Below are 22925 nucleotides of genomic sequence, written 5' to 3'. Positions count from 1 at the left end.
GAACAACTAGTTATATTCTGTCTGATTTCTTGTCTTTTCGTAGGTCGAGATCGTGTCTTCGGCACCCTTTTGAGCAGATTGTGGATTGACACCAGTTACAAGTCTGCCATCAACAACAGTAAACGAGTCCCAATCACCCTTGGGTGCAATATAAGTAGCTCCTTCCTTCTTCGCAACACCTTCCATTGTTACCAAATTGTGTTTTTTAATTGTATTTGTAAGATGTAATGTCTTCTCTGCACTATCAGTAAACCCCGTGATTTTCTTACCCTTAATCAAAGGTTCTCCCGTTTTAGGGTTAATAAGATTTTCAAAAATTGCTGGTCCATGACAAACCGCAGTAACGACACCACCATTATTATAAGTATCAGCAGCAATCTTTTGTAACGATTTGGCCTTGGGGTAATCAAATAATGTAGCATGGCCAGCACTAGCAAAAAAGATATCAAACCTTTCATTTTCCACATCAGAAGCCTTCTTCACATTCTTCATTGCTTTGCTGAATGGTGAATCTTTCTTGCAAAATGCTGTATAGAGATTGCGCAAGTGGAGAGACAATCCTTCAAAAAGAATACTGTGGCTGTCCCAACCAAATGTACCTGTCTCTGAAGCAATCGTTACATCATAACCCTTTTTAGTAAACTCCATATACGGTTCTAATACCTCGGTGAGATAAACGCCTGTCTTGGAGCCCTCGGGATAAAATTTCCCGTGATAGGAGCTGATAGCAAGCAATACTTTGACCATGATTGAAATTGGGAACAGGAAGACGATGTTTTCAGAAGACAGGAACTGTGGTTAGTATTTATATGCTTGCATCATTTGCTTGTCATTTATATGCTGACAATTGGTGGCTAAATCTAGATTGCTTCTATGCGGAATTACTAAACTCTTTGAATTTAACCAAGGGATGAAAGCAACTTTTCCGTATGCGCAAGAATGTTCTAGCACTTCTCCGGAAAAATGAGCCTCTTCAGAAGGAGGTCTGGACCCTTCGGATTTAGTGGCGTAGATTCTCCGTAGAGCTTATAGTGCCATCTGTGGTCACATATCTGTACTTGCGGATCACACAGTCTTTCTTTCTTTCAGCCTTACCCGCAAAATGACACAAAAAGTTGAATGTTTTTCCGCTGACATTTCCAGGTTACGAAACACAAGAGTTTAACATATCATGAAAGGAAATGGAATTTCTATAAATCTAAAACACAGAAAGCGCCGCTTATTGCAATACATCTTTCAAGTTTACTTCCGCGGTTCCTCTTTGCAATGGTTGTGGCTGCGTATCACTCTTTTTCCATCCAATCATGAAAATCACATTAAATGTGACAGGAAGTAGTACTTCTCCATTAGGTTGTACTTCCCCATGCAAACTCTTGTATATTTCATTAGCTGCCAACAATACGTCTTTTGGTAAATTATTTGCTCGGGACAAAACTGCATTTTGCTCTCCCATTGCCTGTAGATCTTCGCATACTGCAGCAATATCAGGAAATCCTCCCACAACAATGTCCTCCGAATCAATCGTCAACATGCTGAATCCAGCCTTATTCAAAAGTGATCCAACGTCATTCAATCGTACCAATGGTGATACACGAGGTGAAATGCCTCCTTTTCTTTCTAGCTCGGCCAATTGCAAAGACGTACGTAGTTCGTACAAAGTATCTCCCCCGAAAAGAGTACCCATAAATAATCCATCTGGTTTTAGAATTCTGTTTATATTCGACAAGCATTGGGGTAAGTCATTGATCCAGTGCAAACTTAGATTAGACACCACCAAATCAAAAGTATCTGACTCATTTAATACCCCGTGATCAAACTTTTCCTCGTCTCCAACAACTTTTTCAACTTTACCAGGAAATTGAAAGTCAAAATTGTTATCAGTGTCTCGATGCAACATCTCCTTTGATGAATCAAGCAAAACTAATTCCTTGATTTTCTCTCGAACTAACTTCTTATCTTTATTCAATTGATCAATTATCTTTTCTTCAATCTCATCGCCTTCCAATTCTTGTGGAACATGACTTTTCGTACAAAGCTGTTTAAGCAAATTTCCGCCGTTACTGCCGAAATCTAGAGTCTTATCAAATGGCCTGGTGATGAAAGCCAACCGTTCAATCGTCTTTAGAGCAACGTCATCCCTCAAATAATCTTTCCTTCGTGACAACTCTGGATTAAGTTTTGGCGTCCTCGACCGCTGCAAGAGCTTAGTTGACCTATCAAATACGTTGAATTGAGGCTTTGTTTTAGCCGCTGTTGCAAATGATCTTGAAATAAATGTCATGGATGAGGTAATTCTAATGCTGAATAAGTTTTAGGGTCAAAGAAAGCAATGGAAATTAAGGAGAAAAAAAAAAAAAATATGGTTGCAGCTTTGGTTGGTGTTTCTGTATGTTTGGCACACTTTCCAGATGGGGATCACACAACGCACCTCACACCCACTTTGATGTGTATTTTCAGCTATCATCTTGTCCACTGGGAAGATGGATCAGGACAAATACTCTCGGTCAATTGAATCACTCGAGGAAGTATAGTGATGCTAAAGTATACACTCAATCATCTTCAAGTACAAGGCGACGCAGCTATTCAGGTAAAGGTTTCACCAATTCCAAGACTTTACAACGGCTCTCTGAGATTTATGATGTGGAAAGTTTATTATCGTACCTCCAAGAGCTTCCAACATCTCCACTAAATGCATTCCTCAAACAGTGCATACAACACAACTTTCATGTTTCCAATAACCTACGCTTATCGTTTCAGAAAAGGCAGGAGAGTGAAGCGTCCAAACGACTCTTGGACTGGGCATATATATACCAGTTCCGATTCAATCAATCTCAAACTGACATATTAGAGTACAACGCTAGTTGGAAGAAAATGTACAACAAGCAAATGTTACCCGTATACAATCTGAGCTACATTTGTTGGCTATTGAATACAAGCCAGGGACAAATCGCTTCTGTATATGTCATTAAGTTTCTCAAAGAGTCAGAAATTCCGTTATCTCTAGCTATCAAAGTGTTGCTTGAGAACCAGGATATGAAAAGATTGGAGTTTGTTTTTGAGCTTTTCCATGACAAGACTATTAACCTTGAAGATTATTTATGGCTACGAGTTTTACAAGTGGGTCTCGAGAATAACAGTTATCAAATAGTAAAGGAAGTGTACACGAGATATATAATGGCTGGGTTTTCAAATGGAAAAATTACCCTTGAGGAAGCTGTCCTCTCGTTGATGCCGGAACTGAACAGAATTTTTGAATCTTTGACAAATTCTCTTTTAATGAATGTCCTTCAGGTATTGGCAATGCATGGAGATACAACCCTGACAATGGACTTGATTGAAAGTCACTTTTTCCATAAAGTGGTTGCTGGCGGTTCAGCTTTGAATAAAGAACTTTGCATCAGGATACTAGAAAGTCATTGCTACAACGCCGAGAATGGTGGTACTAGTCTTGAAGAAATTCTTGACTTGCTTGATGTTTTTGCTACAAAAGAAGTGAAGGGAGGTATAGAATCTACTGATTTGTTCCAAGCGATGAACCATAAATTTGCAAACTTCGGCTCAGTCACGGACTCGGATGACTCTAATTCAGATGTGGTGAGTTTAAGAGATAAGAGTGATAAACTTTCACTTGCAAAACTCGGAACTTTATACGACTATACTGTTCAAAGTATGGAATACGCACAACGTTTACATCCAAGGACGAAGAGCATATTTATTGATTGTTTATTGAACTATGTTGCCACATATTTAAACCATACAGCAGTGGTACAGACATTAATGGCGCTACATTATGCAAACCCTGCTAGCATAAAGGAATTATCTACACTGTCGCTCAACCTGATTTTGTACTCCTTGTCCAAATCTTCGTCAAAGCGCTGTGCATTGCACTATTTAAAATATTTAAAAAGTATTGGAATAACCCCTTCTCATCAGATGTACTCATGGATGATTAGATGTACAATGAGGGAACACTATGAGTTTCCAGTGTTGTACTTTTTATGGCAATACTATCAAGACCATGCGGTTTTGCAAGGCCCTATGAAACAAACATTCAATTACTTACCTAGCAATGGCCTTTTCGGTGAATTGAAATCACAATTAATCGAAGGAAACAACATTGCAGCTGCCTTTGAACTTCTTTGTAATGAGTTAAGTGAAGATCGCATTTTTGCAAAAACTGGGCCAACGGTTCACGGCAAGTACAATGAGAGCCATGACTTGAAAGATTTGGCAAAATTGGAAAGAATACTCCCCATTCAATGACCTCATCCATTTATAGCAGCTCGAATTTCGTCCTCATTGATTTCAATCTTATATGCTCCGTTATCCTTGGGGTACGCATTCTCATCAAATGATTCACCGTTGACATTTTGCAATGTAATTGAATTCATGGAACTCATCATTGTTGAGTCAATAGCCATACGAAGGATATTATTTGCATGACATGCAAGGTTATCTCCATCATCGATCGTCATATTGTATGACTTTCCTGTTTGCTTTGAAATTTTTGATGAGGTTACTTTACTTGGTGGCTTTGGCTCGTCTTCAAAGATTGGGAACCCGACCTCATTTTTGACATTCAATTGGTTGTGGTTGTGCAATGTAAAATGTGGAAGGTCAATTCTGATACGTGACAACCTTTGTTGATTCTTAACTAAAAGATCGTGCAATGGATCAATGAACTTTTTATCTGTAAATACCTTCCCAATGGGTTCATCATTATAGTCATAAGTTGCTTCACAGCTACTCGAGGTTTTGAGATGGCGTTGCTGTCTCTTGTGCAGTTCGGTTGGTGTAATATTAGGAGATCTCATGATTGATAACAAGTTGAAAAAGAAGAAAGGAGTAAACTGTAGGAGATTTCTACTGTGGGATGTAATTTATAGTTTCTTCATAATGTTTATGATTTGTCTCTATTTGGTAAGAAAGTTTAACTATAAGGTTTGTGTAACATATCGTAATGTCCTGTTTTTATTTTTTTTTTTTTTTTGCAACTCGTGCACCAATCCCGATTCTATACTGTATCTCTCTACGAAAAAAATATCTTTAATATTTAGCCGTCGCAAGTAGAAACTAACTTGGATACGTTAGCTAAGATCATTGGTATTGGTGTTTTGCATCTTTCATGAAACGATATTTTTTGGTAAGATTTTGCTCATAATATGTGTAACTAAGGCTCCCTTAGCTTATTCAAATAGCAAAATCTTCCTCTAACAGTAAAGGAACTGTGAAAAATTAGAACTAATAGCTAATTAATCACCATTTGCCATACCTACATTATGATTTAACGTGCAATCTTCTTCAACGTGAAGAAAAATGACATGAGATTCGTTGCAAATTATGACATACTTCATCAAACAAGTATCCGGGTTCATTAGGATGCACCGCAAGCAGTTTATTTACTTCGCTTGCTAGGGTCCTCTGAAGCGCCTCATACAACATTTAGGGCAGCAGATACATTATTCATTTCGCCTCTACCAGAGAATTAGAAGGTATACAAAATGATAAACAGATTCCTCATCTACCCAACTTCCAGATCCATAAAATGCAATGCTTATTTATTCGTCCTATTTACAAGTTCTTCTTGTTTCTGTAGTCTTTCGTTGGTTTCACTATCATAACGACTATCAACCGGGCATGGTATCACTGAGTTAGCGCCCACCAACAAGAAACAAATACCAAAAGTAGTTGTGAAAAGCGACTGTGTTAGCCTGTTCCGCTGACTTGCTTTAATATATGTGAACATTGTAATGTATAGCTAGTGTTTGTATGGAATATATTGAAGAATCTAACTTAAAAATGATGATCAGTTTAGAAGGTTAAGGGCTGGTTTCTGGTTCTAGCAAGTAATTCGAGGTATTATTGGAATAAATAAGATGTCAATGGTGGGAAAGGTACTTAATGGAGTATATTAATAGTTGAATAGTTCCTTCGGCAACATCATATGTTTTTACTTCTGCAAAAAAAAATATTTTCCACCTGTATTGGTACATCACAGCCTATATGCAGGAGAATCTTCCAGTGCAACCAATCATGTTCGCGCCGTTGAAAATAGAAGATGAAGACACATTAAAGAAACTAAACTCCTTCTGTATGAGTATATCAAACAGTCTACACTTTGGATATAGGTACTACATCTCTTCAATGAATCAGGACAGACTCTATTTTCCTTTTGTTCGAACTATTTACACAATACCTACTCATACACCTTCTTAGTACCATCCGTGACTACTTCAAAACCGCTTTGCCACTTCCTTTCTTGATTGATCTCTTCCCTGGTCTTCTTCTGGTCAGTAACCTCGATCTTTACCAATTCCTTAACTTTTGCAAGCGAATGTGCGGAGGAAACATCACACTTTGCATACACAGTTTGATTTCTCCTCTTTAAACCTAAGGCCTCTAAGGTACGCCTCGTTGTTGGAGGCATACCTATGGAAGATCGTATTTGTGTGACTTTGTAATATAGCTGTCTAGCGGACGACATGGTTGAGTATGAGTTGTGATTTGACTTGGAAGGCTTGGATCGATGCTTGATGGAAAACTTTTCTTTTTTTGTTCGTAATCTCTCTCTCTTTCTCTCTCTCTCTGGTTTAGTGCAATGTACGCTCACCTACTTTGACTATGGACGACTTGAACGAACAAGTTATCAAGAAAAGTCCTCAATTACACAATGAGATAAAGAGTTTGATTGCCGAGTTTGGAAATGCATTGATGCTACCTCAAAGTGATAAGATCCTTGTTTACCAATCGGCCTCTGCCCGGTTGGTTGCCATTGTCAATGAATTTGAGCTTCAACCTAAATTGCTTGAAAAACAGCTTGGCTTTTACATAGGTGAATTAAGCACTTTGTTTTTAAAGGACAAGCTGGTTGGTGTGTTTATTGGAAACGTTGTCTATGCATTCTCAAAAGTGTGCACTTTTAAAACCGTGGCTTTATTCTTTTCAAGCGATGTCTACCTTATTGATCGCTTAATCGAAAGCTGTCATGATGCAAACGAGACTGTCAGATTTGTTAGCTTGCTATGGCTTTGCAATTTAGTTCTAGTTCCTTTTCCTATAAAGACTATTGGGACAAACACACGTGAACGGATGATAGAGGCCGCCGAAGTCTCATTGACTAGATTCACTAATGCCTCTCGGACTCAAGTTGCTGCCCTGATCTTGTACTCACGTCTACTCTCAAGACCTGACTGCAAGGATGTCCTAGATTCGTATTTAAAAGATACAATAGATTCTTGGTTTACAACTAATTTGAGCCAAAAGTTGGGCGCTTTGATGATTATAAATAAGCTTTTGAAAAGAGTTGAACTAAGCCAAGTGCAGATTACAGGAATACAATCTTGCATTAATGGAGACTTTTTAGAGTCTCACACCTCAAACATGAGCTTGATCTACTCAATAAAAATTCTTTGCAAATTGGCAGTGAGTTACATTAAACGGGGGCTTTTTGTAAATGTGGCAACATTGGTCAACAATTTGATAAACGATATTTTACTCAGCGAGGTGACATTTGAAACAAACCTTCGATATGCAATGGCAAAGGCGTTGTCCACCATTGTTGCGCAGTTGTCCTACACTGCTGTAAATTATCACAACCAACTAATTGAATTCATCATTAATCTTATAGATTCCAACGAAACCAACGTGCCAAAGCTTCATACCGTCTTGTTGACTTTAGGATACGTAGCATTGTCCAAGAACTTACCAGTACAATTCCAAGCAAACTGTATTGAGCTAGCATCAAAGTATTTGTTTTTTAAAATTTCCAAAGGAACAATCGTTATTGGAAATCAGGTACGGGATTCGTCATGCTTTTTGATTTGGGCCGTGGTTCGCAATTTGAAGCAAAGTACAGCCGTAATATCAAATGTATTTGTTGATCTACTAAAGGTTTTGGTTTTCGACGACTTGTTATTGAAGAGATGCAGCGTTGCAGTAATCCAGGAAATCTTGGGTAGATTGGGTAATGATCTAGTGAATACCAATGAAAGGGGAGCTTTCATTGTAAATTTTGTCTCCAAACTAAGTCATATACGACTTAACCAGCACATTTGTTATGAATTTATTGATACATTCTTTCACGATTTCGATTTGTCTTTTCTTATACCTCCTTTGGCTGACGCAATCTGTGAGGAAGATGGAGATGGCTTTTACTTAAATAAATTGCTTCAGCAGCCACTGGAATTCGAATTAGTTCCTAAAAGAATGATTGATTTTGACCAAATAATTTCTCGTTTAAAATTGGCAAGTAAATGGCATGTACTATTCCAGTTGGATGGATTCAAGGACGGATACCAAGTATTTGACGATTTTGTTTTTGAGGAGTCAAAACTTGATATGATCAAAGGGTATCTTTTTTCTCTCAAGCATAAGCAATTGACCGAGTTGGATTGGAATAATGTGTTAAAGATTCTGAGATACGTCCACCTTGTTGAGGAGTTTAGAGAGGTTGTTCTGTTTCAAGATGATTTACCCATGCAAGAAATATTATACCACTTACCAAATGATCGCAACCTCTCCTGCACCATTTTCAATTTTCAAAACCTACAACTTGATCAATACAGACTGCTTTTGAAGTTAATGAAGGATCCTCGCATTGACGTCACGGTTCGGGCAAATTTAATTGATAACCTCGCTGCGAACATACCTGTCTTTTTTAAACTAGAGGACATTTACAGTCTTTTTGATGATTATACGACTACTGATCAGGGTGATGTAGGCTCCAAGATCAGGATATCGGTGATTAACTTGGTGGTTAAGAATAGTTTTATTGATGATATAATTCAGCTAAAGTTGATTCGTTTGAGCGGCGAGTTAATGGACAAAATAAGGCATTTGTCATTCAAAGCATTGACAGGAGAAAGCTTTAGTTGGAGACGTCTATTCGAGTACAAGCTTTCTTTAAATGGCCATCAGTCCATGGTTGAATTTTGGCAAGGGATTGTTTTCACCTGTGGATCATTTATTGGAAATACCAAAATCATCAATGAATCGTTTATCGAATTGTTGAGCTACCGACCAACTAAGGAGGATTTTGATATTTGGCTCAGTTTTCTTGAGAAGCCACAAGTTGGAGATAAGCGTCAAGTGAAACTTGTATCAATGGTACTACAAATGATTCTCAAATTATTTGATGCAAATTATCAATTTGAGGATCCCATTACTTATCAGAGTCTTTTTGTAAAATGCTACAATTTGCACATCAATACGAAGAACCTAGCCAGGGTGATGACGGTATTGCAGATTTTTCTCCACATTTCGCAACGATATCCAGAATTAAGAACAAGAGTTTATGACCGATTTTTATGGATTTTGGCCAACCATCCTTTAAAGGAACTCAAAACTTTCGTTGGCGAAAATATACTCTTTGAACTCATGGATTCGGATTCAATGTCACGTTACGAACTGATTGACTGGTTCGATATCAAGCAGTCAGATTTAGTGTTTATAGAAGGAGTATTTAAGTAGCCTGTAGGGTAGCGCTAATGAAAAGTTCAAAGTTTTGAATTTTCAGATGATCATCTCATTTTTCTCTCAGTATCAATCAACCAAACCATGCCTAGAAAGAAATCAGCCGCCAAGAGGGCCAAAGAGCAAGCCTTAAAGGAATCGACTGGAGACTCAACTATCGTATCTGACACAAAAGATACCTTGCCTGTGGTTTCTAAAGATGGAGCTCCTGAATCCGACTCCGAGTCAAGCTCATCAGATGAAGAAGAGGATGAGTACGGTGATTTAATAACCGATGAAGTGGAGCAAGGTATCAATCAAGTCTTGTCTAAAATACGATCAGATCCCAAGTCCCTCCTTGATCCCAATTTGAAATTTTTCAAGGACCCTGAATCAGATGATATACTTGTAAAGAAACAAGGAGAAAAACCCATGTACTTAAAGGATTACCATCGTCAAAACTTAATGGATGGATCGTTCAAGGAATTTGATGAAAATGAAACTGTTGACGGTGTAAAATCATTTGCAACTGAACAAAAGGAAGAGAGAGATAAGTTGTTGAATGATATAAACGATGCTTTCGATGACGAAGAAGGTGACGACGAAGATGATGATGGCTTTTTGAAGAAGAAGGAAAAGAAGGAAGAAGCTAAAGAGCCAGCGCAAAGTTTACCCGATCCTGAAAAAGATCAAAATGCTTTTCTTTCAGCTTTCTTAGATCAAAAAGCATGGGTACCTAAAAAGGGAGATAAAGTGATTGATCTTGATCAAATAGATAGAGATGATGAGGAGGATTTTGATGACGCGGTGGAAGATTTTGAACAAGCTTACAACTTCAGATACGAAGATGCTAATTCAACTGAAATTATTTCCTACGCACGTAACCAAGCCACTTTGCGGAGATCGAAAACAAATTCCCGTAAAAGGGCTAGAGAAAAAGCACACGAGGAAAAGAGGAAAGCTGAAGAACATAAAGCTGAATTGTTGAAGAAGAAGAAGACAGTAAAATTGAACAAGGTTGTAGATCGTTTAGCCCAAATTAAAGAGGCAGTTGGTAGTGAGGTGAGCGACGAAGTTATTCAAAAGGTTTTTGGAGATTCACTACTAAATGAGGATTTCGACGATGCCGATTGGGATAATAAGATGGCAGAAATTTTTAATGAACAGTATTATGGTGCTGAGGTTGAAAAGCCAACCTGGGATGACGATTTAATGGACGGATTGGACGAAGAAGCAGACGAAGAGCATAATGAAGACAGTGTGGATGTCGAGGAAGAACCACCAAAGAAGAAAGCAAAGAAGGAGAAACTAAAAGAGAAAAGCTCATTAAAGAAGGAGAAGGAGTCTTTGAAAGCTAAAGCTCAGGAAATTATTGATGCCAATACACTCAAGATACAAGAAGAAGTTGAGGAAGAAGAAGAGGAACGAGGCCGTAAGAAAGACGCAGGAGAATTGAAGTTTAAATACAGAGAAGTCTCGCCCGAGTCATTTGGATTGTCTACCAGGGAAATCTTGCTTGCAGATGATAAGCAACTAAACAGTTTTATTGGAATCAAAAAATTTGCACCATATCGACCAAAAGAGTTGCGTCTCAAGGACAAGCGGAAGTACACAAAGAAAAAGCATTTACAAGAATGGAGGAAGGAGACCTTTAAAAACATGCGTATTCCAGAAGAGGCAAAAGATGATGAAATTTGGGTTCCAGCAGAGGGTGCGGCTGAAAGAAAAGCCAAGCGCGGCCACAAAGGTAAATAAACGAATACATAGGATGCACACTTATAGCTGTAGTTTGATTATTCTACTTGCGAGAGGGTGTGCTTATCTACTAGAGCGATCTCGTAGACCAATTGCTTATTTCTGTGTCCTCTTCATGCACATGGAGTTAACACATTGTTAAAAATTCAACAAAATTTCATCCAACATTACCCAACTTGGCTAAAGAGAGAGAGAAAAAAAAAAATCATACAAAGCCCAACCGAAATTTCACATTATCTGTCACCACCTTCGCTTGTTTTCCCACAACCAAAGTTTCGATGGCCTTCTCACTCTACCAAACGGTTAAATTTTATTTGAAGTCAGTTGTTTTCGGTGTACTTATCGCAGGATGTGCATTGTATGGAGTGATTTCCTCCATAGCATTGAGATTAGTAGGTAAGGTAAATTATGCACAATACACTGTCGCTCGAGCATTTTTCTATTCGTTGAAGTTGATCCTTGGAATTAATATAAAGATAAAGAATGAACATTATTTGAAAGGGTTACCTGCGATTGTTATCTCCAACCATCAATCCGCATTGGATATTCAGGTTTTAGGAAGAATCTTTCAACCAGGGTATACTGTGACTAGTAAGAAATCATTGGCTTACGTGCCCTTCTTAGGATGGTTTATGGCTCTCAGTGGTACATTTTTCCTCGACAGAGCAAGGTCTGCTAAGGCTAAGAAGGTTTTGGAAGGTGCATTACAAGTATTGAAACAAAAGGAACGTGCATTATTCATGTTCCCAGAAGGTACCAGATCGGGAACAGAGAAGTTGAACATGTTACCTTTCAAGAAAGGAGCATTCCATTTAGCAAGACAAGCAGGTATTCCAATCATACCCGTCGTGGTCTCAAACACTTCAACTATATTTAATGCAAAGAGAAGGATATTCAACACTGGAGAAATTCATATTGAAGTCTTACCTCCCGTCTCCACCAAGGATCTAGAAACAAGTGAAGATGTCACTAAATGTTGCGAAAAAGTGAGAAGTGACATGATCAAGACTTTGCAAAAAGTTGGGTACTCTTATGCACCAGGAGTCAAACCAAATGAAGATTTGCAACCCCCACAAGAAGAGGTTGAAACTGATACAGAGGTTGAAGTTATCAGTGAAGATACACCATTAATTTCTACTGATTAGACAATTTATCAAAGCTTAGTGTTATATAAAAAATAATTTTATTATTCAATAATCACCGCTTTTTTCTTTGTTTTCTTCTTCATTGGCTTCACAGTAATTACTGAAGAGTCTGTTGCTGAAGACTGTTTGGTAGTTGGCCTATCATCTTTGCCCTTTTGCTCATCTTTTGTATCCATTGAATCACTTACATCGTTTGTACCCATCGCTTCACTTGCATCGACTTTATCCTCCTTGACACTCTTTTTAACTTTCTTTTTCTTTTTTGGTTTGTCAATTGTGGTTTGAGAGAGCTTTGCCCGTATAGCATCTAAATCAATATCGTATTCTTCTTTTGATGTAGACACAGGCTCGGCTGATACGAGATCGAAATTATCCAAGTTGGAAGAATCAATTTTTAAGGTATTCTTTTTTGTCTTTGACTTTTGTTTGGGCTGGGTAGCTTGTTCATCAGCGACACCAACAGAACCTTCTACTGATTCTTCATCAAGAATGAGTACCTTCTCCTTCTTGAGTTTTGACGACTTCTTCTTCTTCTTGTTGGATTTTTCTGGCTCCTCTATCTTCGAAGACAAGCTCGCTGTCCTTGAAGATTCTGAAGCTTTCTCACCAGTCTTCTCAGGGGATTTGCTTTTGGGGGTACGCTTCCTCTCCGGTTCTAAGTAGTACGGGTCATCCTTCAAACGAAGAGCACGCTCCTCGCGATTGATTCGTTTCTCGGCCTCGGTTTCTGCACTCGACAACTGAATCAAGTTCTCATTAAGGTCCTCTGAGTCAGAAAGGAAAAGATCATATGTATCAGTAATAGCATATTCACCACTTTCTTGGAGCAAATCGTTGATTGCCTCATTCAAATCTAAATCTGCAGGTACACCGATGTTGATTTGAGCATTCTTTGCAACGGGATTCAACATATACGCTTTAAAAAATGATGGTAAGATGTTACTCAATAATCCAGGGAGTCTCTTGGAAGTGTCGTTCAAGTTCGAGTTCTCAGCAAATGGGTTGGGCACTAAGTCTGATGCCGCCTTCGGTTTTGTACCCTCTTCGTTATCAGAAAACATCAAGTTTTCATACTCGTCATCACTGGAATCATCACTCGAGCTGAATGCGTCATCTTCCTCCTCCGAGTCCGAGGTCTCTTCATCCTCAACAGTTGTATCTCCTCCTGTCTTGTTTCGATACACTTCAAGATCTTTCGCTTCAAGGTTTTCCATTTCCTTCATATCATCTCCAATCATAGCTTCTTGACAAAGCCTCAAAAATTCCAACCAAGATAAGGCACGCTCTTGAACTTCGTAATTGTAATGCCTTTCCCAATTGTTCAAGAACCCAATTAAACGATAAAGATGATAGCTCAATTCGTTGTATTTTGTTTGAGAAAATTCACCATCATTCGAATATACTCTTGTGTAGTCGTGAATAATTCCATTGTAAAGTTTAACCAAAGTCTGGATCAAAACAGACAAAACCTGAGGCTCTTGTAAAGTGAGTAACATGGATGAAATTTTAAAATGGCCAGAAGTGCCAAGTCCCAACTTTTGATCGATTTTGCAGTTCACTAATGAGTTTAAAATGTGCAACTTCTTGTCTAGGTTATGAACCAAGTCCTCATTTTCAACACCAACCTCATCATCATCTTCAACACCTATTTGAAATTCATCTATGTACTCTCCCAACACCCAATAGACATCCTTCAAAATGAGTGGACATGACCTTATAATATTCTCGTCTAACACAACCTCTACCACAATCTTTTCCAAAAGAACAGGTCGAATAGATGGAACTTTTGTCGCAAGAATCCTTATTTCATTCCCAATTTGTATAGCTATATCCTTTGATGTTGATGTGGAAATAAACCCCTGGGAGTCAGATCCAACTGGCAATAATGTAAGATTCAAAATGTCCTTCAAAACCGCAACATACCACCTAAAATTGGGAATGTTGCTGTAGTTGTCCTTGGCTGCTATCTTTAAAATGTTCGATGTTACCTCCAATTTAAGCGAGTCGTCAACACTAGTGCTATCTGGAATCAACTGCAATAACATCACTTTTACAACATCCACAATATTTTCATCATTGACCAAATAGCTTGAAACTTCTAGAGCTTTCTTTTTGATAATCAAATCCGGATCTTGTAAACAGTCCATGATAACTTCAGATACGCCCTCCACTCCATGCACGAAAACTGGGAAAATTTTCAAGATATTGATCAAAGCAATCAAACCGACAAACTTCAAATTGGAATCATTAGTTTTGAAAAAAGTCATCAACAGTTGAATACACAACTTGGCGGTCTGTTTGTCCTTGAACGACTCAGGCGATAACATTTGTCCATTGACTGCACAATTGATGCACTCATAGATCAAGGACGACGCCTGTGTCCTTTGCATGAGATCCATTATGGCCGGTAATATTTTCTTCTTCATTCTTGGCTCAACTTTGGACAAACTTTGAAACAATTTCAAAATTCTAATAATTAACCAATTATTCTTTGTCTCCTCCAAGATTGAAAACAACTTCGGTAGATAGTTAAGAAACAATTTTGGGTTCTTTTTTGATAACTCACAAATCACATTAACCGTAGCACTAACAACTGATACATCAGAATCATCTAATTTTTCGATAACTCGATGAAAATTCATTCTCAAACTATCAGGATATTGTAGAAAAATCTTGTACATCGCAAGAATAGCCTTCTTTCTGATGTATGGTTTTGAGTGATTCAACTTCATCAACACATCGTCGTTAATATCCTTAGATAAACTGGGAGTCACAATCGTGGCAATGCCACTCAAAGCCAATCCCACTTCAACATGCAGAGACGAGTTGAGGTCCTTTTTGAACTGATTGGTCGCAAGGATTAACAAATCTTGTTCGTTTTTAAAGCTCTGAATCGCGGCCAAGTACCCTATTCGTTTCTGTTGAAACTTGCTGGACGACATCACTTCTAATATTTGAAAGTTACACCACGACATATCAAAACCATACATTTCCAAATATGCAAGCTTTAAAACTGCCATTGCCTTTGTCTCAAGATCCGTACTATACAATTCCGTTTTACATTCTTGAATAGCTGCATCTAAAAATTTTGCTACACTCTCTGGCGAATCCTTCGAGTGTGCTCTGATGCCTTTAATTAAGTCATTGAGGGACTTCTCAAACAGTATTCCAAACGGCTTTAGCCTTGCCAATACCTCGGAGCTCTGTAGCTGGAACGAAGACATATGTCGATTTGGTGGTGCTTTTTTGATGAAATGAATCTACGCGGACGAAATTTTTCTACGCCATTTTTATTTTCCATAATCGGCACCTCAATGATCCATGAAGACGAAAATCCAAAAGATGGCAAGGTAATTAGGAACGAGCAAGAATCTAATGATTTAGTTGATGATGATGATGATGAGCTTACATCCGATGACGAGTACGTCCTGAGCGATCAAGAAAACTTGACCATAGACGAATCAACCAATCATCTAAATTCACAATTCCATGACCTCAGTAACTTGGGCAACCACGCAAAGTATCTTTCCAATTCAATCCTACTGTCCCTAGACTCAGGTGATGTTGATAAAGCCTTGGTATTTGAAGCGCAAATAAGTGGGAACTTGAATAATGAAAACCAAAAATTGCTCGAAAAGACAAGACTCTTACAAGAAAAACTTGCAACAATTCAAAGTCTATGTGACGCTTACTTTGGAATTAAGGACAGCACAAAGCTGAGCAGAGTGGAAAAGCTACGAAGTGATATAAGTGTTATTGAAAAACGATTGGAGAGGTTAAAATGTGGCCGTCAAAATTCATTCCCTGCTTCTTTAATCAAGGGACAAGAGCCTGGGGTGATTGAAGAGTATCCAGTGGAATACTATGAGGCTCGGGATAAGATAATAGAACGAGCTCAGGAGTGAGGGGAAAAGAAGATGAAATGCTGACCTCTACTTTTTATTATCTATATGTATAGATTAACCCTAATCCGTCTAACCAAGCTCCCAAGTAGAAATATATGCCCACTATTTGCGCATCTTTAGAAGGTTTTACTAAAGAAGACAAATGACCTCCAGTTGCGTTTCCAAGCATGGCTGAACATCTATTGCCACTCGTGACAATTTGTATCCCATCCACCCAGGCTCCATTCCTAATATTAAACCTCACAATTTCTTCCCCTGGTTGCAATTTGAAATCGGAATAGGAGCCTGTCTCTTTCCCAACTAAAGCTGAACCTTCTGTGACTGGGTCATTAACTTGTCTTTGGTTTTCACGATGTTCATCACCTTTACCAAACATCTTCTTAAGGTAATTTCTGGGAGGTATTTTTGGAGGGCCTTCGCCACCACTTCTAAAGTAAAATCGAACACCATCTAAAGCTCGACCAGAGTATACCCGAACCATATAAACTGCTGACAAATCGAATGTTGTCACACGCATTTCACCCTTGGCCGAACCCAAAAGCTCACTCTTGTAGCCAATCAATTCTCCACGTCCGAGACCAAAATCACTCTTCACCAAGTCTTTCTCCAGCGGAGAGCAATGCTTTTTGAAATCATCAATGAAGAGGTCACCAGCTAAAGACATTACTCGGACTTTGTAATTTTCCTTTGCGTCGTGTTTTGCAGATCTCAACTTGGCAAGATATTCGTTATAATTTATTTGGCAACGGTGAACCAATCCAGGTCCTCCATACTCAAGTGGCAAATATGGTTCGTGGTACCTGGTCAAGTCTCCATCCACAATTTCCGCCATAAAAATACCAGGATCAGACAAGATAATGGCACCATTTCCTGGCATTGCATACAGCAGAGGAACCGCCAGATCAGTGTACAGCGAGTCAGGCTTTCTTGTGGTAGAGTGAACCTTTGGGAATTTATCAATTGGCAACGAGAACAGGTCATGGAATAAAAATCTAATCAAATCTAGTTGGTTCCAGTGACAAACTTTGGGCCATTGGCCGTTCCCATCGACAATAGCCCCTGCAGAATGTGTTCTCAAACACTCGAGCTCTCGAGTCATGAACGATCTATTCCACCATACGTAATCTCTAAGCATCACTCCATCGACTTGATGAGGGCAGCCTAATAAATGACCTATTTCGTGCATAAAAGCTCCAAGGCAAATATTCAAACACTCCCAGCTGGTACCGCACTCATTTGCGTCATTAGCTACCTCATTGGTGCTCAACTTTGTGCTATCCAAAAATGAAGGAGTCACTGACGGAAAATTACGTGGATATGAGTGTAGTCCATGCGATCCGAATATGGCCAATTTCACCCCACCATTCCCACCACCAAGAGCAGCGTGTGTTAATATCAAATTATTCCTTTTATCATAGGTTGAATCAATAAACATTACAGCACATTGGACAGCAGTACCACTCTTTCCATCATAGAGAGGAGACTTTTGGATCAAGTCAATAGCATGATTAAAAAGACCACCGGAATCTTTTGCTGATGGATTCTGTTGCGCCAAATCTGGACTTCTCAACTCAGCAACTGTTTTTGGGCTCACCAACACATGAACTTTAACCTCTTGGTGAGGTGTTGGTGATTGAACATTGTATCCAAATATATTTTGGTCGTGAGTAGTCTCTTCAACAAACTGAAAAGTTCTATTACTAAACCCAAGGGTTCTCATTTCATCCTGCGTGTAAGCTTGCATTAATCGACCAGCAACTTTCAACTTTTTAATTGCACTCTCCAAATTTGGCTGCTCGCCTCTAGCTAATCGATATTGTGGCATATCAAACACGCATGGAGAATCCTTAGCTCGAATTAAACACATGTGAACTGGTTTATTTTCAGGCAAGGGGTTGAATTTGAGAGCCAACAGGCCCCTGTCAACCACATTCGGTCTACCATTTTTGTACTGGGGAAACCCAAAGCCATCAATCACTCCATTGTCCAGAAGTTCAATACGGAAATGGTTGGGGTCTCCTGGTGACACATGAATTAAAGCTTTGAATTGACCACTGTTAACTTCAAAATGCTGAGGGGGAAAGACTTTATTATCATTGTTTGTAAAACTAATGACTCCATGCTGAGTTTTTAGTGTTGTTGAACCGGACACTAGGACAGTAGGTGAAGAGACTATTTCGTTGTCTCCGTAGTTGCACTGAATAGTCATGATAGTATAGGTATCTGAACCTGAACACTTGTCATATAATGGCGGCTGAGTTTGTGCCACCTTTCAAAAAATTCCTTTGCGACCGTTTTTCTTGGTTGTTTGTTTCTCATGATTTGCCGGAGTTTAAAATAGAAAAAGCCGAAATCCTAAAACATTCCAACAATGCAGATCGGGTGACGCGTCTAGGCATTGAAAGTAAGTAAATTTGGCTGCCTCTGACTAGTGATCAGACATCGTGTAAAGCGATATTGATGGCATTGAATACTCTTCTACCAACACTACAAGTTGTGATTCGTGTAAATTGAGTGCGAAAGCCAAAAGCTTGAAAATACGCAGCACTTTTTTGGCAAGTAGTACAATCGGTCTGTTCATCCTTACATACAAAGTTGAAGGGCTTTTAGTCTCGCCCTTTCAAACTCAATACATAAAACTTTCAATCCTCGTTCATTCATGAGTGAGAAAAGAAAATCTGACGCTTTCCAAGCGGCATCTAACCACTGGACGAAAAGGTTCAAAGGCGAAACCAAACGCCAAGATGACAGTGCTAAAACTGAAGCAGCAAAAGAATCCAATATCGGCTCAACAACTTCAGTAAAAATTCCATCCCAAATAAAGCTATTGTATAATCCAAGCTACCCCGAGGAAGAACTCAACCAGGTGAATGCTGAAACAGTTCGTATACGTGACCTTATTGGACAGGCAGATTTGAAAATCACGTATCAATTCAACTTTAGCGTTGACCTCACCTTTTTTCTACCCTTTTTGCATCCATCATTCAAAAGAGAAAGAAGAAAGATTGTCTTTATCACGGGTAGCATGCTCCTAGATCCTGATTACGAAGAGACAGATACGATTAAAAGAACCCACAATATACAGGAAGTACAAGCAAACATCCCAAATAGGTTTGGAACGCATCACACGAAGATGATGATTAATTTTTTCAATGACCAGTCGGTTGAAGTTATCGTAATGTCTTGCAATTTGACGAAACTCGATTTTGGTGGTTTGACTCAAATGATTTGGAGATCGGGAAAGTTATTTCATGGGGAGACTACTGGTGTTAGGGGTTCTCGGTTTAAAACTGATTTGATAGCGTACTTACGTACCTATAATAAGTCCCAAACAGATGGCCTTGCCGAATTATTGGAGTCGTACAATTTTCTGGGTATTGATGTTGAGTTGATAGCTTCGTCCCCCGGTCACTATGATATAAACGACAAAGGAAGACACTACGGATATGGAAGTCTATTTGATGCATGCAAACGTAATAACCTTTTGATTGATAATAGGGATAAACCTAGGCATTATAATATTTTGGCGCAAGCGTCGGCAATATCCTATCCATTCGCAGTGGAGAAATGGGCTACAGCAGGGATATTCACTCACTTGCTTTGTCCAATGATTTTCTCAAAGAGTGGCGGATTTAAACTCTTGGCTCCTGGAAAACAAAGCTTGCGTCGCCACCAATCCGAACATAATTACACACCATCGATAGTGTTTCCAACAGTGAAGGAGGTTGCATCTAGTAACGTCGGCTTTGCTTCTGGCCAAGCGATCCATTTCGATTACTCACGGTCTTTTGTGCATAAAAACTACTATGAACAAGCAATTAAGCCGTACTTGACAAAATGGAACTCGAGTCAATCTAAGCTACTCACAGGAAGGGAGCATGTTATGCCACATGTGAAGCTATACATGTGCGACAATGGAGACAACTGGGAATCGATAAAATGGTGCTACATGGGAAGCCATAACTTGTCCAAGCAAGCCTGGGGCGCTAGGAAAGGTAACAAATTTGTAACTGATGATCCCAGTCAGTATGAAGTGAGTAGTTACGAGTTGGGTGTTCTTGTGATACCCGACCTGGAAACGAAAATGAAACCAAGTTATCTTAAGGATGCGGGTGCTGAGTCTGGCGTAACTTATCTACGAATGCCATTCAAACTTCCACCTGTTTCATATACACAAGAAGACAAGCCATGGAGTGGACACGCCTCTTACGGAGAGTTGCGTGATAGCAACGGACTTACATACAATCTATCATAAACACGATATGCATTAAACCTAAAAGATAGACTTTGGTTTTTCAACTTGTGTTGGACCAAGCTCGTCCTCTTCTTCAATCAATCTTCTTTTCAAGGGAGGCTCGTTGAACTCTTCCTCTGAATCGCTATACTCCGTGTCGTCGTTTCTTACAGCAGACTCAAACGAACCTTGATTGTAGGTGACAACGTCTTCATTTATCTCTGATGGGATGCGGCCCGTACTTTGCTGTTGTGTCAACTTCCCCGTTTCCACCTTATCTTTTCGATTAAGCGGTAGTTTACCAAATGCAAATCTAATCGAAGGTTCCAGCGATGAGTCTTGTTGATAATCATCATGCTCAGGGTTATTCTCGACCAGCTTTTCTTCAGATGGAGTATGGACGACGGGCACCTCTATTTGAAGTTTTCGCTTTATTCTTTGGGCATCAATCTCTATTTCATTCTCAACCTGTTTATTATCAGACGCAGTTATTTGAATAAATTGAACGTCAACGTGTTGATTGTTTTGCAAATCAAACAAGATAGGATCACCTGGGTTTCTAAAATATATGTGAAAGTAATCACTGTGATTTCCAATATTTGCATATTCTTCATCGAACTGTTGGGTCGATGAAGCGTTGGCAAAAGCTCCTGCTAAATTCAAAAAGTTTTTGAAATCCTTCATTCCGAAATTAAGCAACATTCGCATGGGTGGTTCTCCAGAGTCCAAAAGATTGCTATCAGCTAACTCGTCGAGTCCTATTGTCACAGTCACCGCCATTGGTTGTTTGATATAATCTCGGTCTTTTATCACTTCCTTGGTGTATCCACCAAACAGTACTTTCTCATTCTTGATGTCAATTTTAAAATCCTCTGCACCAGAGGGAACCATTTCAAGAAACTCCTTTGGGATCACCAAATCGATCATGATGTGGTGGGTTTTCAGTAGCAGCTGCATGCTCTTATTCCCTTGGTCTAGGAATGAGTCCTTGTACACCTTTGCAATATACATGCCTTTCTTTGTGATAGGTAGAAATCCAGCTTGATACTTTTTCATGATCAACTTCTTGTTAAGTATTTCTATAAGGAGTTTGTATTTTAGATTGGGTGTTGCATTTTTATCCCAATGGATGCTCAATTTGACATACTTCATATTGCTCGAGTCAAAATTCCGAAATAGTGCAGTTAAGTGTTTTGAATTGATCATAAACGAGTATGATGGAGATGGATCCGTGGCAGAATCTCCTTTTGAAAATCCATCCAACCCTACATTGTTAAAGTTAACCACATACAAGCTGAAAAATGATTTCTTGAATATAATCTCTCCATGTGATGTACGACTAACATTGACCGATGATAATGACAATGTATCCTCCTTTATTGTGAAACTTATCGACTCTGATATTGCTGATAAAGCCGAGATAGATTTACACCATATCTGTTTGTGCTTGAACGTGTCGATCTGGGCTTCAAATGACATGTTTCTTTAGATGATTCAGATCTAGATTTTCGCGTCTTCTTTGAGTTTTTTGAATTTTTCATTTTTACATTATCTCCTCGTTGAACGGACGCTCGATAACTATCAGTCCCCCCCAATAATGAAGATTTTACTCGTCAATCCCAACAGTTCTGAAAAGGTATCTCGTAATATGAGAGATGTTTTGTCACCACCAGAGGGAGTAATTTTGGAAACCTACACTGCCCCAGATTCTGCTCCTCGTGAAATCACTGGCGTTGAAACGTCAAAGACTTCTGAGTCGATCGTGTTGGAAGATATAAGGCAGCGCGGTATTGCAGAGAACTACGACGGGTTCATAGTATGTTGCTATTCCGACCACCCTTTAATCAAAAGTTTGTCGGCATTGAGTGGCAAACCAGTTATTGGAATTATGCAAGCAACACTTTTGTACTCCCTTCTGAATCCTAATCTACAAAAGCTGTTTATTCTTACGAGTACCAGTGGTTGGGAGCCACTTCTAGATCAAGGTATCCAAGACTTCTTAGGTGTGAAGGAGTTTCCCAGTACAAAATTTCAAAGAACCGTGGGACTTGATATTGCCGTTACCAATCTAGCAAACGAAGAAGAATACGGTAAAATAAGAGATAAAGTCACACACATCTTAAAGGATGAATACAAGGGTGACCATATTGATTGCGTTTTGTTGGGCTGTGCTGGTATGGCCGGATTAAATACAAAGTTGTCTACTGATTTTCCTGGTGTGTTGTTTATCGATAGTGTTGAGATTGCTTTGGAATTCTTGATGGGACTTGTGAGATTCTCAAAGAATAAATAGAAATGATATGAACTGGTCTAGTTTTGGATGCATAAGTAGACGCGGCTCTTAAAGCTGTACCCTCTTAAAACCATCTGATGATTCTGCAACAATTTTTCTGTTTTTTTTTTTTTTGTTTTTTGCCTTTCTCTCAACAGCAAACA

The 22925-nt window shown here is 39.0% G+C and overlaps 13 protein-coding genes across 13 annotated transcripts; 7 read left to right on the top strand and 6 right to left on the bottom strand. All coding sequences in view use genetic code 12, as the record gives it.

The window, feature by feature from the left end:
* Positions 1–6: 6 nt before the first annotated feature.
* Positions 7–747, bottom strand: GLX3 (glutathione-independent methylglyoxalase; the record flags this gene model as incomplete). Its single annotated transcript, XM_067694727.1, has 1 exon — positions 7–747. The coding sequence occupies one exon, from the start codon at positions 745–747 to the stop codon at positions 7–9; it is 741 nt and encodes a 246-aa protein (XP_067550579.1).
* A 472-nt stretch (positions 748–1219) lies between these two features.
* I9W82_000553 (uncharacterized protein) lies at positions 1220–2281 on the bottom strand (the record flags this gene model as incomplete). Its single annotated transcript, XM_067694716.1, has 1 exon — positions 1220–2281. One exon carries the CDS (start codon positions 2279–2281, stop codon positions 1220–1222), a length of 1062 nt encoding a protein of 353 aa, XP_067550578.1.
* A 107-nt stretch (positions 2282–2388) lies between these two features.
* I9W82_000552 (uncharacterized protein) lies at positions 2389–4263 on the top strand (the record flags this gene model as incomplete). Its single annotated transcript, XM_067694705.1, has 1 exon — positions 2389–4263. The coding sequence occupies one exon, from the start codon at positions 2389–2391 to the stop codon at positions 4261–4263; it is 1875 nt and encodes a 624-aa protein (XP_067550577.1).
* A 2-nt stretch (positions 4264–4265) lies between these two features.
* Positions 4266–4814, bottom strand: I9W82_000551 (uncharacterized protein; the record flags this gene model as incomplete). The annotated part of the gene is made up of 1 exon (XM_067694694.1): positions 4266–4814. One exon carries the CDS (start codon positions 4812–4814, stop codon positions 4266–4268), a length of 549 nt encoding a protein of 182 aa, XP_067550576.1.
* A 1807-nt stretch (positions 4815–6621) lies between these two features.
* I9W82_000550 (uncharacterized protein) lies at positions 6622–9468 on the top strand (the record flags this gene model as incomplete). The annotated part of the gene is made up of 1 exon (XM_067694683.1): positions 6622–9468. One exon carries the CDS (start codon positions 6622–6624, stop codon positions 9466–9468), a length of 2847 nt encoding a protein of 948 aa, XP_067550575.1.
* An 87-nt stretch (positions 9469–9555) lies between these two features.
* I9W82_000549 (uncharacterized protein) lies at positions 9556–11205 on the top strand (the record flags this gene model as incomplete). The annotated part of the gene is made up of 1 exon (XM_067694671.1): positions 9556–11205. The coding sequence occupies one exon, from the start codon at positions 9556–9558 to the stop codon at positions 11203–11205; it is 1650 nt and encodes a 549-aa protein (XP_067550574.1).
* Positions 11206–11483: 278 nt separating this feature from the next.
* On the top strand, positions 11484–12350 carry SLC1 (1-acylglycerol-3-phosphate O-acyltransferase; the record flags this gene model as incomplete). Its single annotated transcript, XM_067694660.1, has 1 exon — positions 11484–12350. The coding sequence occupies one exon, from the start codon at positions 11484–11486 to the stop codon at positions 12348–12350; it is 867 nt and encodes a 288-aa protein (XP_067550573.1).
* Positions 12351–12391: 41 nt separating this feature from the next.
* Positions 12392–15574, bottom strand: APL5 (Apl5p; the record flags this gene model as incomplete). Its single annotated transcript, XM_067694649.1, has 1 exon — positions 12392–15574. One exon carries the CDS (start codon positions 15572–15574, stop codon positions 12392–12394), a length of 3183 nt encoding a protein of 1060 aa, XP_067550572.1.
* A 90-nt stretch (positions 15575–15664) lies between these two features.
* Positions 15665–16255, top strand: I9W82_000546 (uncharacterized protein; the record flags this gene model as incomplete). The annotated part of the gene is made up of 1 exon (XM_067694638.1): positions 15665–16255. One exon carries the CDS (start codon positions 15665–15667, stop codon positions 16253–16255), a length of 591 nt encoding a protein of 196 aa, XP_067550571.1.
* A 37-nt stretch (positions 16256–16292) lies between these two features.
* On the bottom strand, positions 16293–18464 carry I9W82_000545 (putative metalloendopeptidase; the record flags this gene model as incomplete). The annotated part of the gene is made up of 1 exon (XM_067694627.1): positions 16293–18464. The coding sequence occupies one exon, from the start codon at positions 18462–18464 to the stop codon at positions 16293–16295; it is 2172 nt and encodes a 723-aa protein (XP_067550570.1).
* A 450-nt stretch (positions 18465–18914) lies between these two features.
* I9W82_000544 (uncharacterized protein) lies at positions 18915–20510 on the top strand (the record flags this gene model as incomplete). The annotated part of the gene is made up of 1 exon (XM_067694616.1): positions 18915–20510. The coding sequence occupies one exon, from the start codon at positions 18915–18917 to the stop codon at positions 20508–20510; it is 1596 nt and encodes a 531-aa protein (XP_067550569.1).
* An 18-nt stretch (positions 20511–20528) lies between these two features.
* DDC1 (Ddc1p) lies at positions 20529–21968 on the bottom strand (the record flags this gene model as incomplete). The annotated part of the gene is made up of 1 exon (XM_067694605.1): positions 20529–21968. One exon carries the CDS (start codon positions 21966–21968, stop codon positions 20529–20531), a length of 1440 nt encoding a protein of 479 aa, XP_067550568.1.
* Positions 21969–22086: 118 nt separating this feature from the next.
* On the top strand, positions 22087–22782 carry DCG1 (Dcg1p; the record flags this gene model as incomplete). The annotated part of the gene is made up of 1 exon (XM_067694594.1): positions 22087–22782. The coding sequence occupies one exon, from the start codon at positions 22087–22089 to the stop codon at positions 22780–22782; it is 696 nt and encodes a 231-aa protein (XP_067550567.1).
* Between the last annotated feature and the right edge of the window lie 143 nt (positions 22783–22925).

This window comes from Candida metapsilosis (assembly GCF_017655625.1).
Source record: "Candida metapsilosis strain BP57 chromosome Unknown scaffold1, whole genome shotgun sequence".
NCBI lineage: Eukaryota > Fungi > Ascomycota > Pichiomycetes > Serinales > Debaryomycetaceae > Lodderomyces > Lodderomyces metapsilosis.
This window is presented reverse-complemented; position numbering and strand designations above follow the sequence as displayed.